Source organism: Ornithodoros turicata, chromosome 9, assembly GCF_037126465.1.
Source record: "Ornithodoros turicata isolate Travis chromosome 9, ASM3712646v1, whole genome shotgun sequence".
Classification (NCBI taxonomy): domain Eukaryota; kingdom Metazoa; phylum Arthropoda; class Arachnida; order Ixodida; family Argasidae; genus Ornithodoros; species Ornithodoros turicata.
In genome coordinates, this window is record NC_088209.1 from 36,180,657 (window position 1) to 36,198,686 (window position 18,030).

The 18,030-nt window shown below is 47.1% G+C and overlaps 1 protein-coding gene across 4 annotated transcripts in view; it reads right to left on the reverse strand.

The window, feature by feature from the left end:
- Window positions 1-18,030, reverse strand: part of LOC135368804 (protein qui-1-like) — a 336,239-nt gene that overhangs the window by 29,072 nt on the left and 289,137 nt on the right. For all 4 annotated transcript variants that reach the window (XM_064602319.1, XM_064602318.1, XM_064602320.1 and 1 more), the window contains 2 exons: window positions 1,390-1,589; window positions 1,159-1,325 (listed from right to left, as the gene is read on the reverse strand). In XM_064602319.1, coding sequence (XP_064458389.1) covers window positions 1,159-1,325; window positions 1,390-1,589 — 367 coding nt within the window. The remainder of the gene's footprint in view (window positions 1-1,158; window positions 1,326-1,389; window positions 1,590-18,030) is intronic.

Genomic DNA, 18,030 nt, shown 5'->3' on the forward strand with positions numbered 1-18,030 from the left:
TTATTCATTTTATTAATTTGGTTATACGACAAAGGCCAGTGAGGGAACTACATGACGGAGGTCGCACAAGCAATATCTGTATAAAGAGGTGTGCACAAAATGGAGCATAGAACTACAATGCAATGTCAAACTGACACTTAACTGTAACATGTAACACTTAACTAAGTGCATCAAGGTCGCCAACCGAAACATCGTGGCTGGCTTGAAAGCAGAACACACCTAGTACACGTGTCAACGCAGAACAGCTGATGAACATTATCGTATATTACCCAAACAAAACAAAACAAAAACTGCACATCAACATAATGCATGCTAAGAAGGCGGAACCGTCAAGTGCAAATACTGAAGAGCGACGGAAACTTCTGATGACCGAGGAGGTAATTTGTCACAGCGGCTTTCAATCGTTCCGGTTCATGCATATATGATACATAATACCCAGATAATTTTTAGCGACCCAGCACATGCATCTTCGAAGTACGAGTTAATGATTTATCGATTATCACGCCTCATCTGCGGCATTTTTGAGTTGTCAATATCGTCGTACGGACCCTGCTCTTCATGGCAGCAGCATCGCTGGCGCGCGCACCCTTTTACCCCTGCCACAAGGGCAGTCTTGAATGAGGTTTGAAACCAATGGCCATTGAACATGCGCGTAGCGCCATCTAGCGTGTCACGTGTCAAACTGTCAAGGAGCATTGGATCGAATGCTCCCTGACAGGTTTGCACATCACACGCTTGGTGGCGCTACATGTTCAATGGCCATTCATTTCACTGGTCATTAAAGACTGCCCATGTGACACGGGTATTAAACATAAACGCAGTTATCTCGTACTGCGCGAAACCACCCACCACGACTTAGTCGTGGCGCGAAAGGACCCCAGGACCCGCAAAAGGCGATTGAAGAGTGAGAGCCTGACGCTAAGCGCAAACTTCTTGTCGATCACGTGGTCTATGAAAGTGAAAGCGTCCTGGAGTGTTAGGAGACGGCAGCATAACGGACGGACGCAACGGGCTATCTAGGCCTGTCCTTGGCGGTAAGGTTTTGGTCACGTGGTCCTATGGAGCTACGGACGGACCTACACATGCATTACTTTTCCACTTAATATTGAGCAAGAGCTGCAGTTTCGATCAACTGGAAAATAACCCGGAGACACATACTTGACATACGAAACCGGCGTTCTGTGTCCGGTTCTATAAGGCCTTCGTTGAGCGCCACCTTAGCGCCGTACTGGAGCACCCTGGTCACCTGCTCTTGTTCTTCCTGGATCCTCTGGGCGAGCACACCATTCTCGGCGGTTCCCAGAGGACATGTAACATTTCCTTGACTGCACAAAGGTTTGTTATCGCTGTGTAGAGCCAGATAAGCCAATACAACCGTTCCTCACGTACCCTTGTCCTGAGCCTTGAACAAATGAAGGCGGTTGAAGCTCGTAGGCCGGAGGAAGCAGATTCTCGTTGAGCTGATACCAATGGGCCAATGATCCCACGTCGAGTCCAGCCTCCGATGAGGCATTGTGTATTTGCTCGAAGGTGTCACTAGAAATGACATCTGGCAGTGCAAATGGCTTGTACTTGTCACCCACCAGGCACTATAAAGAGAGCAAGTGAAAAAGCTTGTGACGCTCCTGTGGTGTCACTGTGGTACGTTCAAACCTCTCGTATGAAGAATGCATTCTTTGAGTATGACACATACAGAGTGGACCCCACCAACTATCATTCGAAGTGGCAGGCACACTTCCCCGTCACTTCCCCCCCCCCCCGTCGACTGCCTTGACCCATTTGTTTCGGCAGACGTAGGACCTCAACAACACAATGTCGTTCCCAATCCGCACTGTCCCAGCTGTGATTGAGCACACCCTCGTGACCTGCAAATGATGCGTCAACTAGAAGTCACATACATCATGGCTGGTCAATATACCGAATATTCTTGGACTTGACGCAATCCTGCCCATCAGCGCTGGGCTCTTCGATCACTTATGACGATATGCTAACGAACACAGGCCCACTGGACGAACCCTAAGTCTTTACTCGGCTACATTCGCGTGCGTGACATGCGAAATCAAACCATATCAACCCACATGATCTGGGGTAGGGTACCTCGGCCTAAGCAATGAAATATCTCATGACATCATGATTCACCATTTCATTGCTGTTGGGCGTGCACACGCTAATGATGTCTGTATAGAAGCTGAAGATTTCGCTGAGGAATACAAGAACATTTTAACTGTGTGCTTCTGTTGCATAACCGTACACGGCCATCTTGCATCACACCACGTGACGCGTCGTGCAATACGGGCAATCTGGGGCTTATCGTGAAGGAAGCCACAGGAAATAAACAGTAATAAACAAACACATAAACAGGCACAGCCAGACCAGTTAGTTATTCATTGAACCGATCGTTTATGCCATGAGAAAATATGACTCGAAAGCACCAGTACAACAGTCTTTGTTCGAAATATATGCGCGGTTCTGTCCTGAGGCACTTCCTTTCACAGAACGATTTCTGTCCTTCTAAATAAGTGAATCCACTTTACAGACGTACTTTAACAATCCTGGCATGGCCCTTACTCTTCAAGACGCATACTTTGAATTACTCAATGCAGAAAGGAACGAGAACTTCCATTCGACGCGCACACTCTAGCTGCCCTGGTTCTTTCCTTATAAGCGGAAACACGAACATTCCTACTGCAATCTCTTGCATGCTACTGCATCTTCATTTTGTTAGGAGGAAGAGCAATAGAATCTTATTTTCTGCCTATTCTTTAATATCAGCTGAAAGACCACACGATTCTATCTTTTCAATCTAACTTCGCAGCGGCAGGGAACATTACGTATTCATGGCCGGCAATAGTGGCCAGAGAACGCGAAGAAATATTTACCATCGCGGACTACTGCGTTCCCGACGAGTGGTGCGAGGGGCTGCCCTGCTACGCCATCTGAAGCCCGCATAGATCTTTGTGTGGGCATGGAGCTAGAGGTCGTTCATGAAAGATTCTTATACACAACAAACTATACGCACGTTCGATATGAAATGCACTTTCCTTTACATGCATCAGGATTAATGTGAGCATCCGCGTCGAATAATCCTGTTCAGAACTTGTTTCTCTTCCATTGTCATCTCATTGGGGATTCAGTGATTCCGTGTTCGTCGTCTTTTTTTTTACATTGCAGAAACAACAACCTGTCTCTTTACGCGCTTCACGAAAGCTCGCGCACACACACAAAAAAGTAGTGAGTTTTGTCACGTGACTCTTGCGCGTTTATGAAATACAACAAATGGTTAATGTAGTTACAGCAAACCCTCGTCATAACGAAGTCAACGGGATCAGGAAAGAATTCGATAACAGCGACAATTCGATAAAGGCAGAAGTGCCGCAAAAACAGTGGCAGGAGCGTATGGTAACACCGCTTGAGCTTTAGAAAAAGTGAGGCTTTCGAAAAAAAGAAAGAAAGAAACAAAGAAAGAAAGAGAGAGAGAGAGAGAGAGAGAGAATGACGTCAGCTGGATTTTCTGTAGGTTCTTCCGCCGGCTCGCCCTCGCACTAAGTGGGGGCGGCTGGCAGAACACTTCGAATAATCGAGTTCAAAAATCATTTATTTCCGTCTTGACAGCACGAACCGTCGAACGAAGCGATAATTCGGAAAGGGGGGAGGGATATATTTAATGCTGACAAAAAAAAAAAAAAAAGAGAAAAGAGAAAGGAGATGTTAGCCATGATATAGGCTTGCTATTCCCAAAAGCAAACAAGCAAACAAACAAACAAATGGGGATTTCATTATAACGGGGGTTTACTGCATTTATACTTAGCAGACTGGGAAGTGATCAGCCAAAGTAGCCGTCATCATATGAAGCGATCATCCCATTCAGCAAATAATTTTGCAAGTATTTAGAAAGCGCAATTGTCTTCCTTATTTTCGCAGTTTTCCTTCTCAAGTTTCTTTTTTGTCACAGCATGGCCCATTCTATGAGAACAATACACCATGCTAATTTCCGAAAATGCCGTGAAAAAAGAAAAGAAAAGCGTAATTACCCGACCACGGACTTATATAGGACACACTAGACATTTGCGAAATGCGCACGCAATTACGAAACGAAAACTGTAAAAACATGCAGCAAAATATGCAGCCTCAACTTTCGAAACGCATTTATTTTCGCGCGACTGCGATGTCTCCTCAGGTTACAAGCTCCTTGACGCGAATAAGAAATGGAAGGCAACACACTGTCAGCCAGTACTTGAGGTCACGGATTCAGTACACTTCATTATAGTGCTCCAAGCTCCCGTGATTGTTGAAGCTGGCGATGTTGCTGACGAGTTTGTAAGCGGAGGCAGTTTAGCGCCATTGTTGCCACTCACGCTGAAGTCATTCGTCAATCATCACCACTTGGAATGTTTACCTCATGTGTTTGTTATTTACATTTATATCCGCATATCTCGACGCGATCTCGGAAAGTCTCCACTGTACATCTGACGCTGTAAAAAAAAAAAAAAAAAAAAAATGAAACAGCGATCACGCGTCACATGTTTGTTACAGTGAAAGCAGTCACAGCACATCCACCATCGGGCTAAGTGTCTGTAAAAGACTGCACGAACGCCTGCAGGTCTTGAAATTGATTGCTCGAGGGCCAAGGCTATTATGGCATTCATATATACTGCGGACCACAAACACACAGATATCCTTCGTTGGAAACCGGGCATAACAAAAAAAGCAAAAAAAGAACAAAAAAAAAAAAGAAGAAAGAAAGACGCAAAACATGCCACCGCAGTAATGAACATACTTGATTACCCTTCAGGCCTAAAGTTTCTCGCGTAAAACTCGTATGAACACCGCCGCCATAGCTGGAGTTACACTAACCAACTCGAGGTGTCTACACACGGCAAGTATTTTGCGCTGCGATATTTTGCGTAACCGCTCAACTCAATAACATTACTGCACCCCGTTATTTATCTCGCGTAGCCCGCGTAGCTGGAAAAAGTGTTTGGCACACGCCACATATAGGGCCGCAGGGCACGCGATACAAGCATTAGCCGGAACGCGCTCAGCGAAGACGCCGTTACCTCCATTCCACACACCCTGACGAAAAAGGGAAAATACAACGCACTTTCTGTACTTGCCTCCGGGGCTCCTAGCGAACTCACCTTTCCCTATATTCTAAAAGAAGAAAAACACAAGTAGAAAGCGTAAAGACCATTCGGTCCTTCTTGCTTCCTGGCAGAGTTTGGAAATTGGTCTCTCGTCCGACCGTGCGTTTAACCTCTCTGCAGCATTATAGAAGCGGGAAGCATGAACCACCTCCTGAAACAGAGGTGATAAGATCCCGGGCACAAAAATCCCAGGACTGCAAGGGAGGGAGGGGAAGTTTCGAAAGTGTTCTTGCAGAGACATCTTAGAGACCCGGCCAGAGTCCCCCCTCCCTTCCCAAGGGGAACGATTGGATCAATGAAGATGAAAAGGCCTCGAAATCCCAGTTAGCGTTGATTAAAAGTGGGAGGAAGATATGGCTGAAAGAAAGTTTTCCCGACCTGGTGACCTATTTTCATCTATATATGCTCTCTTAATCTCCCCTATGGCGAGCAAAGAACAGGAATCCTGGCTGCTGCTGCTGCAGGGTTAGGTGTGAGGGTGACATAGTATGAGCGTACGCACACTAGGGAGCGCGACCCTTTTCAATCAACATCCTGTCGCCTACCAAACAGTGCTGCGAGAAAGAGGAAAAAGAGTCAAGTCGAGCGATCGCCTAAGACAGCGAGGAAAATACCTCAAGTGTGGTGTTGCATCGTATGGTAAACTAGCTGTTACCGACAGGCGTTATGTTTCTAACTAGGAAGATTTCTACGGGCATTTTTGATGATGTCTCAAGGCAATGCATGCAGCGGACAAGAATGGCGTTGGCAATTTTACAAGAAACGAATACGGTTCAAATTCCGCCGCTGTCTGGTTTTGTCGATGACTGCCCATATTTCTCTCTCTCTCTCTCTCTCTCTCACACACACGCACGCACAAAGAGACGATGATGAAATGGGGCTGATGCCATAACCCAACTGTTGATGTTCCCAGGCAACTTGTTTGTGTTGTGTTTGTTCCTTTGTTTGTTTCAGCTCCAGAACAATTACTTTCAATAATGGTTCTTCGGGTGTGCATCTTCAGTGTACATAAGCACATAATGTACACATATTACCCAGACTCCTATCGTTCATGGTCACTTGGAAATAAATATCTGAAATACCTGAAATAATGGCGCTTTGCGTCCTCGTGCACAGATTGCTATGGTTAACCGAATCCAAATGAGCTCAATGAGGAGCCAAATGAGCAGCCCCACCCTGCGGCACGTGCAACCATATCGCCGCACATACAGGCAATGAAACCTTACGTGTAATAGACACACTACCGTCACTCCCATTACGATCAATGAGGATACAGCAAAGTCTCGTTATAACGAAGTCAAAAAAGGACCGAGAGAAAATTCGATATTCGATATAGGGGGCCGTTCGGTATAAGCGGAGCTAAAAAAAAAGTCACAATATAGCATCGGGAGCGTAGGAGTGTTTAAAAAACTATTCGAGCAAAGAAAAAGATATCTTTCACCTCGGCACCTCGGAAGCGTTTTAATTTAGGCGCAGAAAGAGAAAGGGACGTGAACTCGATCTGCCTCGCGGACTCCTGCCGGCTCACCCTTCGCTGTAAGGGCAGTACATTTATAACAACGCGGTTCGAAAGAACTGATGCACTTCATCCGCTACTGCGTCACACACAAAAAAGGCGTACGCCCCTCCCCCATCTCTTCGAATCACGGGGCGACAACCCTATATCATTCGCGACAGTGGTTGGCACAGAGCGTGCTATGCTGTTAAGGTCTGTTTTTTTTTAGAGTGTGGGCACCCTTCCAGCGCCTTGCTTACTTGCTAACAACCAACAGCCCATGAATGCGGAGTAGCTGGTCGTAATTTTGTGTCACCGGACTCTCTTACACGTCCCCGCAGGCTGCATAAATACTGAACAGTGTCCTCTGTGTTCGTTGGAGCCCTGTCGTTGGCACGTCTTGTGTAGCCCTTTCTTATTATACTTGGCTTCCAGCTACTATAGCGGGCGGGCAGCTAGATTGGCCGACTTTACTACGGTGCAGTGTACAATACGGGAGATCTCAAGACTGTGGCTATATACAACAGCGCAACAGCAGTGCGTGTGGGTAGTGGCTTCTCAACGCCGCCCTGGTGAAGTCAATGAGACTCTCGTGGCGCGAAAGTACCGACCTGATTTCGAATTCAGCTCCTCGCCCTCAAGTGAAGCTGGCGTAAAACGAAATGGTTTCCACGCGCGGCGAGAAAACACGGTAGAGGTCTTCCGAGGATCGGGTGGATGAAACATTCATTTCGCCCGAGCGAAATGGCGAGGGCCGTGAAAGATGATAGCAAGGAACAGCGCAGCATACTTAGGGGTCGACCGCTGCACGCAGAGGTATCGGCTTGCGCGGAAAGTAAAAAACAAACAAGAGACGCAATTTTTAAAATTTTTTTTTTGCCTCCCCGTGAGACCTCGACGTGTTGCTTCAGAGTGGCGAACCATGTACAGTGGTGCTCAATGCCTCTCATCCATTTGATATTTCAACAGTGTCGGGGGTTCTCTGTTTGCAGCCACCGTTTGTATATTAAGTGAGTTTTGTGGACGTGTGATATTAAGGTCGCGCTGCAAAGGTTGTACGTTGAAAGGACCGCTACACGCGTATAGTCTGGTATACGGCGCCCGCGTCATATACTTACACCAAAGCCTTTTTTTTGGATGAGACGCACTGGGACCACGATTAAGGCTAGTAGGCAGAAAATCTCGCGGAACAGTGGCAGTGTAAAGCTTTTAGGGTAATGGAGGGTGTTAATCAAAATCAGTTAAATGAAACCAGAGTATGCAAAATGCGACACGGAGAAGGGATATATTGGAAATTTGAGGTGTGTTAAATGTAATGGTACGAGAGCGTTGGCGCTCTTCTGAAGCACATGATGCAGTGTTACACTTAAGAGCAAAAGCGATAAGGCAGAGTTTTAGAACCGGCCTCAGTTGCAGGCTTCGCTGAGCAAAATAAGGACAATCGGTAAATTAAGGGTATATGAAATAGTGGGCTCAAACGCTAAGGAAGATGGGCTCACTTTTTTTCGTGAATCAGCTAATCAGTCAGCAACAGCTGGAGTGCGGAGTTAATTGCATAAAAACGCACTGTACGAAACAGAAATAGAACAGGCAGTGCTGCGATGACACTTTTAGTGCGCTGATGTTCGAGATCTTTTCATACAGGTGGTATGGTATGCTTGTTCGAAGACAAATATTAGAGAGATGTCAGCCCAACGCAGGGTTGGCTGATTTGCTATTCAATTGAAAAAAAAAGAAAAAAGAAAACAAGACGAAAAGAAACAAGGATAAGAAAAAGAGAAGAAGACAAAGAAAACTAATTCAGGCACTCTACGTAAGTTCTGTGCCTCTCAGGAAGTCATAAGGCCAAGCGCAACCATTATGTAGGATCCGATCCGATCCAAGCCAGTCTAAATAATGTGCCCGGGCCGTTTTTTTTTTTTTTCGCGTGTCTTGTCCTTCTTTTCTTCTTCTTTTTGTTGTTGTTGAACGTCATTTACCCCAACTTCGAGAGCACCACGGAACGATGAACGATTCAGAGTCGGCCGCAACCAGAAACATATAACATGACGTACTTCAGCGCATCTTAACAGTCAGTTTTAAGCCGAACACTACATCAATTTAACAGAAAATATAGTTCCTATATACACTCCAATAGTTATAGAAGACGTTGAATGATTCGTAACAATATGCACGAGCAGCAATATAATGCATAATAATGCATGAACCTGTTCCCCTTTTTACGTTTCGCATTTTCCAAAACCACTTGATGTTCGTTGACTCAGAATCCCGCCTCCTTGCCGAATGCAGTTGCGTGTAACAAGAACATGTGCGAAAAGTTCAAGGCGCACTTCCCTTTTCCATCATCCCTTTGGGGCATCCGTAAAGGACGTGCATTATCAAACTCCTGCAGCTCTCTGGACAGCGCTCAGGAAGCAGCTGTAATTCAACGTCACCTCGGTGCCCTCGGTGGCAGCTGGGGAAAACGGGACTGGAATACAGAAGCACCGAATGTCTGCGCGCTGTCTTTCGGTCCGAAATGCAATGACGCGACTCCTTCATACAGTACATTATTGACGCGACGTCTTTCTACTTTATTTTTTTTTACTGAAGGGGTTAGAGTGGCATGCCTGCAGGCTTAAAGGGGCACTAAAATGCAAAAGCAAGTTCACCTCAAATCACATTCCACGCTATGTTAACTTCGTACTCGTTATCATAATTCAAAACTTTGATTCCGTTACGGAACTATACAATCGAAGCTCTTTCTCGCAGTGAACGTGATTTCAGCTCGTGCCTCGGTATTTTTAGTCCATGCTGCGCGTGCACACGCGTGCCCCGTCATGGAGCCGTACCGGTGAAAAATATTGTGCGCGTTGCGGAGCGTACCGGGGTCGCTGTCCGAAGGACGTGAAAATAAATGTTTTTAGTGGAACATTCGCGAGAACAGTTGTAGGCACGCATGGCAGTCGCATGGCCCGCTCCTGGCAACCATAATCGGGAATGACAACGTTCTTTCCCTTGATTTGATGAAAACGGGGGGGGGGGGCGTACGCCATTTTTGTGGCAATTATGAGCTGCATCATTATGCCACAAAAATGGTGTACGCCCCCCGTTTTCAGCAAATCAGGGGCAAGGACGATGCCACTCGGGATGATGGTTGGCTAGGAGCGTGCTGTGTGGTGAAGTAAATTTTTCACTCACTTTGCTCTTCCCGACGAACTCATGCACCCTCCACGCATCTCCACCCTTCATCCTCTATCCTCCATACGTCTTTCTGTTTTTTTTAATTTTTTTTTGCTGTAGTCGTGAAGACGCCCACTTCTGTGTGGCACACAACGGTGGGCCCGTCCTGCCATTACCCCCCCCCCCCCCTCCCTCATTTTTAAGAGTGTGGGACCGACGAGCTCGCGCCGTTCGTGCGGCGTCGCCACTGGTCCCCACTTCTGTCGTCTCCATACAGCGCCATCTATTGAACACGGAGATAACCTTGTTCTTCGCACTCCAGGTCATGCGCATAAGGAGTCGTGAGAAAAAGTCAATTCCCTCAACCCCACAGCGTAAACTTTCATATGCTCACATTACCATGCAGGATATAAGTCACAGGACACCTTCTATCGACGACAGAGGCATCGGGGGCGAGTCCCAGCTCGAATTTCACGCACCATTGTATTCTATATTTAAGCCAACAGTGCCGTGCACAATGAACGAGAGTGTCATATTCATCGCGTGGGTGCGATCATCGCCCGTAAAAGGCACTGCAGTAGAAGGAGGAGGCAGAGTTCAATCAAATTTAATGAAACCTGCAGGCGTGCTGTGCGCAAGAAGGGTATACGCCTGCGGGGAGTGGAGACGGTTGGGTCATTATCGCCTTGCGTCGTTAGCGAGAACTAATGATGGCCCTCGCCCGTTTCGAATATGCACGGTAGCCGCATTACGCTCGGGTGCGGTGCATGGAAACAAAGCCCCGTAGAAAACGATGGGAACAACTTCGTAGTTCGAAGTCTTCGTTGCGATATTTCAGAGGTTCTTAAAGGCCCTATACTTACAAGCGGTACCGGAGCGAAGCCGCATTCGTATTGATCCTTGAAGTGACAGAAGTGTGTAGCTCTTCTAACCTCTACTATACACTTCATTTATCGCGAAGGTACTATAGAGAGTGTAGAAACGCAACTGCTCCAGGGGGCGCTGACTACAGGCTAGGTTAGGCCCGGTGGGTTTAGGTAGGACTTGCTTGGATTAGGTTTCTCATATTATGCTCAGTCATAACGCGCGTTAAAGGACTCTAGCCATAGTTGCCTCGCGGCGCTAACGCGGAGCAGTAATGTTAAAGGACTCTGATCGCGACACATTCCAACTTAAAAAAAGCAAGGGAGCATCTTAGCGGCATAGCCGGGACTTTAAAACAAATTGATGAGAGAAGGTTGGGACAGTCAACCAAAGAGTGAACTATGGTAAACAAAACAAAATGAAGTCGTAGTATAGACGACCTGCACCCCTACATCATCGACTACGTTTCGCCGCCGCGCAAAGCATGCTGGTGGACATCCTATCAACCTTATCAGCTTGATCAGCCGACGCGTTTTTCCCGCTTCTTGCCCACCACAGCAAATTATAACCTCGAACCGGTCTTCTTCGTTACGTCACATGTCTGTAAACAGAAGGTCGTCTATAAGCCACGGTAAGACAATGTATTATGTTCTTTAAGTAAAGGATGATAGTCATAACATGTTGCCAGTCGTAAAACAATCTAATAAAACGACGCTGAACATTTTCAGTCATTTGATGACGCGTGGCGTCGCTCGGATTCCAACAAGTGGAAGCAAATTCCAGATAAAGTAGAACTAGAGATTTGTACAAGCGAAGCAAATATGGGGACATCTGAACTGAGAGCGCAAGATACACGGACAAAGAACGGAGAAACAGACAGGACGGGCGCTCGAAAATATGGGGAGTTCGAAAAGAGCTGAGTAATACGCGCTTAGTCTTAACTGCTCACCCGTAGTGACGGATGTGTTCATTTGCTTACCAGCATGTGCACGAAGCAGGGCACCTGCGGTGGTGGTGTCATGGGGAATGAACGGGTTGACAGCGCCACAGAAGCAGCTCTCTCATCTCGGAGACGGACGAGCATTACACTGCTGAGAGGAGACCGTCGTTCCACTCTTCGACGTCTAGTGGCACCCCTGGATTCCCGCCAATGGACAACTGATATTCTCCCCCCATCTACATGCTTACAAGAGTTGATCCAACGCTCGCTTTCCGATTGCCACGAGACACCTCTCGTCAAGCCGCTGGATGAATTCATAGGATGCGACTCAATGTGGACTTTTACAGCTCAGTGGCGAAACCGCTTGAGTCAGGTTGAGTCTCCCAGATGTTGTCACTGCGGTGACCTGGAAGATCTAGATCACATCCATCTCCATTGCACGCACTACCAGCCTTCCCGAACCACACTTTCAGGGTCTTTCAATCAGCTGGACTCTCGCCCCTTCACTTGGTCAAGATTCCTTGGTCCATTGCCAAATCCAGCCCATCAATGCTCTGCCCTCGAAGCATTTCTGACCTTTTTGGACACCGTATAAGACTTCGGTCTTCACTGTGAGGCGACGACTCATTATTCAATTACCACCTTACATTTTCGACATTACCACCAGCAATGGGGTAGAGCATCGCCCCCTGGCGGTGAAACTCCCTAATCATCATCATATAATAAAACTGTTGTTCGCTTTGTCGCTCCAGATAAACCACAACACCGTTTTCTTCTCTTAGGAACACAAATCTCTATTAAAAATTAACAATGCTTCCACTGGTATCGGAGTGCGATATGTGGATTGAGAAAATAAGGTATAGGTAGGTATCAAAGCAATCCTATAGAAGCCGGTCTTGCAGATAAAACGAAAGAACATCTCCTTTCCTTTCTTGCCCTTCGGTTGAAAGATGATCTTTCCTGTTCTATACGAGAAATCAAGAGAAGTGCCCCTGGCTTTGTGAAATTTCTCAGGAGAAACGATATCTGTGTCCGGTTACTAAAGCGAGACAACGTCAAGTCTCGAAAGTCGGGTATGCCTGCTACGAGGACCCCGGCAAAAAACACTATATCGAAAAAAAAAAAAAAGAGAAAAACATCTCACGCTCTCATGTGGAAAAGTTCCGGATGCAGTGCGGTTGAGTTTCCGCCATGCAGGGATGCCTCGAATGTCAGTGTTGTTACTTGTTGTAAGTATTGTCCCTTCAGGTCTCTCATTGCAATGTTTGGGACCTGTTTGCAGTCTTTCTGTCATGACGTGTACTTTGTTACGTTGCTTGCCGTGTTCACGCTTACGTTAAATTAGATTAGATATAGATTAGGAAGAAAAGGCCCAAGCAGCACAATGTACTGAAAGTCGAGTGCAATAGGGGTGGACGGGCAGGTGGAAGGCCTTGAACAGACTCGTGAAACTAAGGAACATTGATAAAACACATACCGTCCACCCCTATTGCACTCGACTTTCAGTACATTGTGCTGCTTGGGGGGTGGGGGTAAAGTTCGAACTCTCACGCTTACGTTTACCACTTGAAACTGATCATCATAGATTTTGTAGGGGCGCGGCTGCTAAAAAACAGGGTGTTGCCCAATACACCGAAATTGCGCGGTTTACTCAATACAGTAATCTCCCACGTATCCGTACCTGAGTTAACACGATAACTCATTATCCGGTCAACGTTGTCGAAAACGACCTTCCTAACGCTGTTTTTTTTCTTTTATCCGATCGTCCGAGATTGGTTTTCCCCATCTGGACGCGCAGCATGCTGGAAACGATGTTTCAGAACGAGTCTCACTCTGATTCGCTTACACGGAACACGTGTTAACGGCCTCCGGCCACGGTATTCGCTGGCGTTGGCATTGTCCCTGAAGGACGTCACTTAAGTCTTGATCCTTTTTCTTTTGGTCAGATGGAGGTCCGCCGCGATAGGGATATTGTCGACAGACAGTATGGTGATGGCTCCGGATAAACGAGATACCTGTCCGATCTCTATTGGGCACAAAATATCTCTATACGAGCACTGCCTATCCAAACAAAGTGAACGTTTTTTTTTTAAAGTCCCATGTCAGCGCCGCGAAGCAACTGTGGCTATGAGCAGCGGACAGACGTGGACACATGGAGAGAGGACAGCAGGAAGGAGTGGGAGACGGGGGAGGGGATAATATGCGTCCTGGACCAACTCCATGGGGAACTGTGCCGATGTTCGCCTGGAAAATCTTCGGAAAACCTAGGGAAAACCTCAGACAGCAGAGCCGATGTTGGGATTCGAACCCACGACCTTGGCTACCAACAACGAACGGTCACGCGGTGACTACAACTGGCTCGCTGAACTGACAACTCGGCCAAGCCGCTGTTCCAAGTGAGAGCGCGAGTATTCCTATAGCCTTGGAGCCTGGGCTAAAGAAGCTCTGACCGTTGATGTCCTAAAGTCCACGATTTGCAACGTTCTGCGCAAACAGGAGAAGCGGTGTAACAGGAAACTGTACCCTGATGTTCTTGGCCTACGCACTCTGCTTTTCGTTCTTTTGCGCACGCATCAATTATACTCGATCATTAGACACGAATGTATCCTCTTTCGCGTGTCTTCAAGCTTGCAGACGCGAAGGGAAAGTCTCGCCCCGAACTCTTGGCTAAATTGCGCTTTCACTGCGTCATTACCGTCAGCGATGATTGATCATAAAGCCACCCACGACCACTGCTCCCATACAGAGTCAGCTTGATGAGCGTGCGCCAGCGAGCTTCGCTTTCGACAGTGTTCTGACTATATGGTAATGGCTCGTCAGCAACACATATTAGGGCTATACTGTGGGGCAGCAGACGGGCAGTTTACGTTGGCGGCGTGGTTTAACACGATGGAAAGCGACTGTTTTGAGGCTGGAAAACACAGACAGACAAACACAACACAAGCTTCAATGCGTTACAACACGGACAGTAGAAATATGGCAGTCGTCGAAAACGCCAGACAGCGGCAGGATGGTGTTCATCCCGCCGTTGTCTGGTTTTTTCAAAGCAGGAACGCAGATGCCAGCGAGGCCTAATTTGTAGGGCACTTGATTGGCAATCAGGAGAAGCGTGGTTCAAATCCCGCCACTGTATGGCTTTTTCGACGACGTCCATATTTCCACTGTATAGTCTAACAGTTTGTTGCTTGTGAACCCAGTACAACAAGTTATTCACGCGACAGGGAACGCTAAGTACATTTAATTTGCTAGTAAACAAATTGCAGTAAAAATGGCTCGAGACGACGTGTGGTCGAAAATAATAATCAATTTGTCAAGCCACAGTGATCTATGTTCCCGAATGGCTTGCTGCTCATGATGACTACGTCGCCGACTTCGTTCGTTTTAGACACAGTGTTACGCGTCTGACTTGACGAGTGACTTCGACACAGTGTTGCCCGTAATTTTCAATTTCAGTTTTCTATAAAAAAAGAAAAAACTATGTGCGCAATTGGGACGAAAATTGTCACGTCAGAGTACTGAGGGCTCAGTCTATAGAATATATAAACTTTCTGAGATAAGAGTACTGAGTTACGTTACTGAGTTACGATATAGTATTGAGTTACTGGGATCTACTGCGATAAGGGTAGTGAGTGCCCAGTCTATCGAATAGACAGATAAACTTTCTGAGATAAGAGTACTGAGCTACGTTACTGAGTTACGTTATAGAAACTGAGATACGTTACTGAGTTATGTTATAGTATTGAGTTACTGAGATAGTACTGCGATAAGGGCACTGAGGGCTCAGTATATCGAATAGATAAACTTTCTCAGAGCAGAAAGACGGAAGTTAATTTTATTTATTCTATTTATTTATTTATAATACTAACTGCCATCTGGCAGTCAAAGCATGAGTAATGGACACTACAACACAATGCTCTAAACAACACTGCTGCTCTTGCTGTGAACACACTAGCACGGTGCAACAAAGTCATCGAGCAGTTTCACAAAAGCTTGGACGTTTTCGGAGCAAACAACCTGATTAGGAAGGCTGTTCAATTCTACAGCAGTTCCGGGAATGAAAGAAAACTTGTGTGCGTCAATAGCTGAAGGTGGAACAAGCACGTGACGACTGTGGCTGATTCGAGATTGTGGAAGTCCACTAAAGTGAACGTATTTTCTGTTATAGTTACGTTAAAAGTGCTCGCGCTGTTTAGTCGCAACTCTCCCCCCTCCCCCCAATACGGGGTTCGTTGCAACCTAAGCGGGGAAAGACGCCATCCCACAAGCAGGCTGGTATACAATCAACCAATCGATCGATCCATCTGGTATAGGACAGTGGGACTGCGACCGTGAGAGGAACCTGTCCCGCCTACATCGGGACATCTGGTCACTTTAACCTAGAGTAATGTTCCACGATGTAAATCCACGAATTATAAATTATGAAGTATGAAGATCGAGACGTTCACTAACGACGTGCTGATGAGGCACACTGCTCTGCGCCTTCATGATTTCCCTTGTCATCGTCATATCGCTGCGTCTGTGATCTGAACACTGACTGCGTTTAGTTGCCTTTAGTTTACCGTTTACAAAAAAAGGATCGCAATACGGCCGTAATGACAGCGCAAAAGCCAAATTAGTGTAAGAGCTAACTTTCTGCAATTTCTTCCTCTCCATAAAGTCCGCACGAGGTTCTGCCGAAAATGGCCGACATAGAAAGCGCAGCAGCTCTGGGTTTAATGAATTATGTTATTTTTTTTATTCGGTGTTAGCGCCGCGAAGCAACTGTAACTATGAGCGGCCCACATACGTGGACAGAATGGAAAGAGGACAGCAGGAAGGTGTGAGGGACAGGGGGGTTAGTATGCGTCCTGGGCCGACTTCGGGGGGAACTGTGCCAACATTTGTCTGGACAGCCTTCGGAAAACCCAGGGAAAGCCTCAGGCAGCTCAGCCCGTGGTAGGATTCGAACCCACAACCTCCCAGTTCTTCAGCACAACTTTGGGTACCACCAACGCCGGGTAACGGTACGCCTCAACCCACTCGGCTATCCTGCTGGTGATGAATTATGGGTATCCGCTCATTTCTATCCTACAACAATGAAGGCTTCTCAGGTTTCAACAAAGGTCAGTGCACATTTCGAAAGCGGCACTGTCTCAGGACATTTCAGCGCCCTTCTAATAGCGTCCTACACCCAGACACCGCGTGTTCCGTCCGACCAAACATTCCAATGGCAGAGTCGGAGCAAGTGGCAGGCTCCGCAGTGGAGCGGCTTGATCAGGCCTAGAGCAAGTGATCCGAATCTGCGAGTGGAACACTTCCGCACAACTTGGAGTTTAGCCCTGGGTAATCTCCCTTAGTGAATGGCGGCAAGAGACGGAGGAAGAAGAAGAAGAAGGTACTCGTGTTTCATTATAACGCCATGTTTTGCAACATCAAGGTCCTCCTAATCTCCTAACGTTGCCCTGGTAATGTCTGACTTATCGCTTCCTTCATGAAACAAAATTGCTAACGTACGACGCGAAATACTAGTGACGGCGAAGACGCGACGGGAAGCGGCCATGTTGCCGAAGCAGAGACAGGAAATAGGAAGCACGAGCGACAAGTGACACGTCACGTAGAGTTCCGGTTGAATCTGCCTATTTTGGCGGAGCAGTCTCGGTTGCTCCCTGGAGCGACCTTGGCTCGAATGCCGCTCCAAAGCTGCCATTGGAATACTCCAGAACTGTTCCCAATCTGCCAATCGAACATACTTGCTCTCGGCGGAGCAACAAAACTTGCTCCGGAGGCGCTCCGAATCTGCCATTGGAATTCAACAATAGCAATCATCTCGAGAACTAACGCATCCTTCGCTCAAAGTGTATATATGCCGGAGGAAACCTAAGCGTGGAAGCAACGAATGCGCCTATAGATAATGCCACGCACACCTGCATGCTCCCACGCATACGCATTCACGTGAACAGTGAAACGATTTCGGCGAGAAATCATTATCGCATCTGGCTATAGAGCGAGCGCACGAATGGTGGCGATACTCACGCTATATAATCGCAATAGACTTTCTGAAGCGCACATATTCTTCACTTCCGTCGAGACCCCCGACGGCTGTGTTCGTTCACCGAACGGCCCAAACGGAGGCAAAAGCCCCTAATGAGTTCATTAGCGCCGCTGTCCTGAGAAGATACCCGACAGCGTGTTTTCCACACGTCCCCACTTATCCTCGACGTGCCGCCTTCCCTCTATGGAGTTTACGGAGCCTCATTTGAGCCGTTGGTCCTCGAGACCTCGCCCCTCCTTTCTACCAGCTGTCGGAGCCTCAGAACCCAATTTGTGCACGCTACTTCCATCCTTTCCTTTTGTTGTCTCCGTATACTACGCCGATGTTGACTAAACCCCGGGCTTTTTCACTGGAATCCTGTTTTTCGTTTATCGTGTTTGTTTCTCTCTTCTGT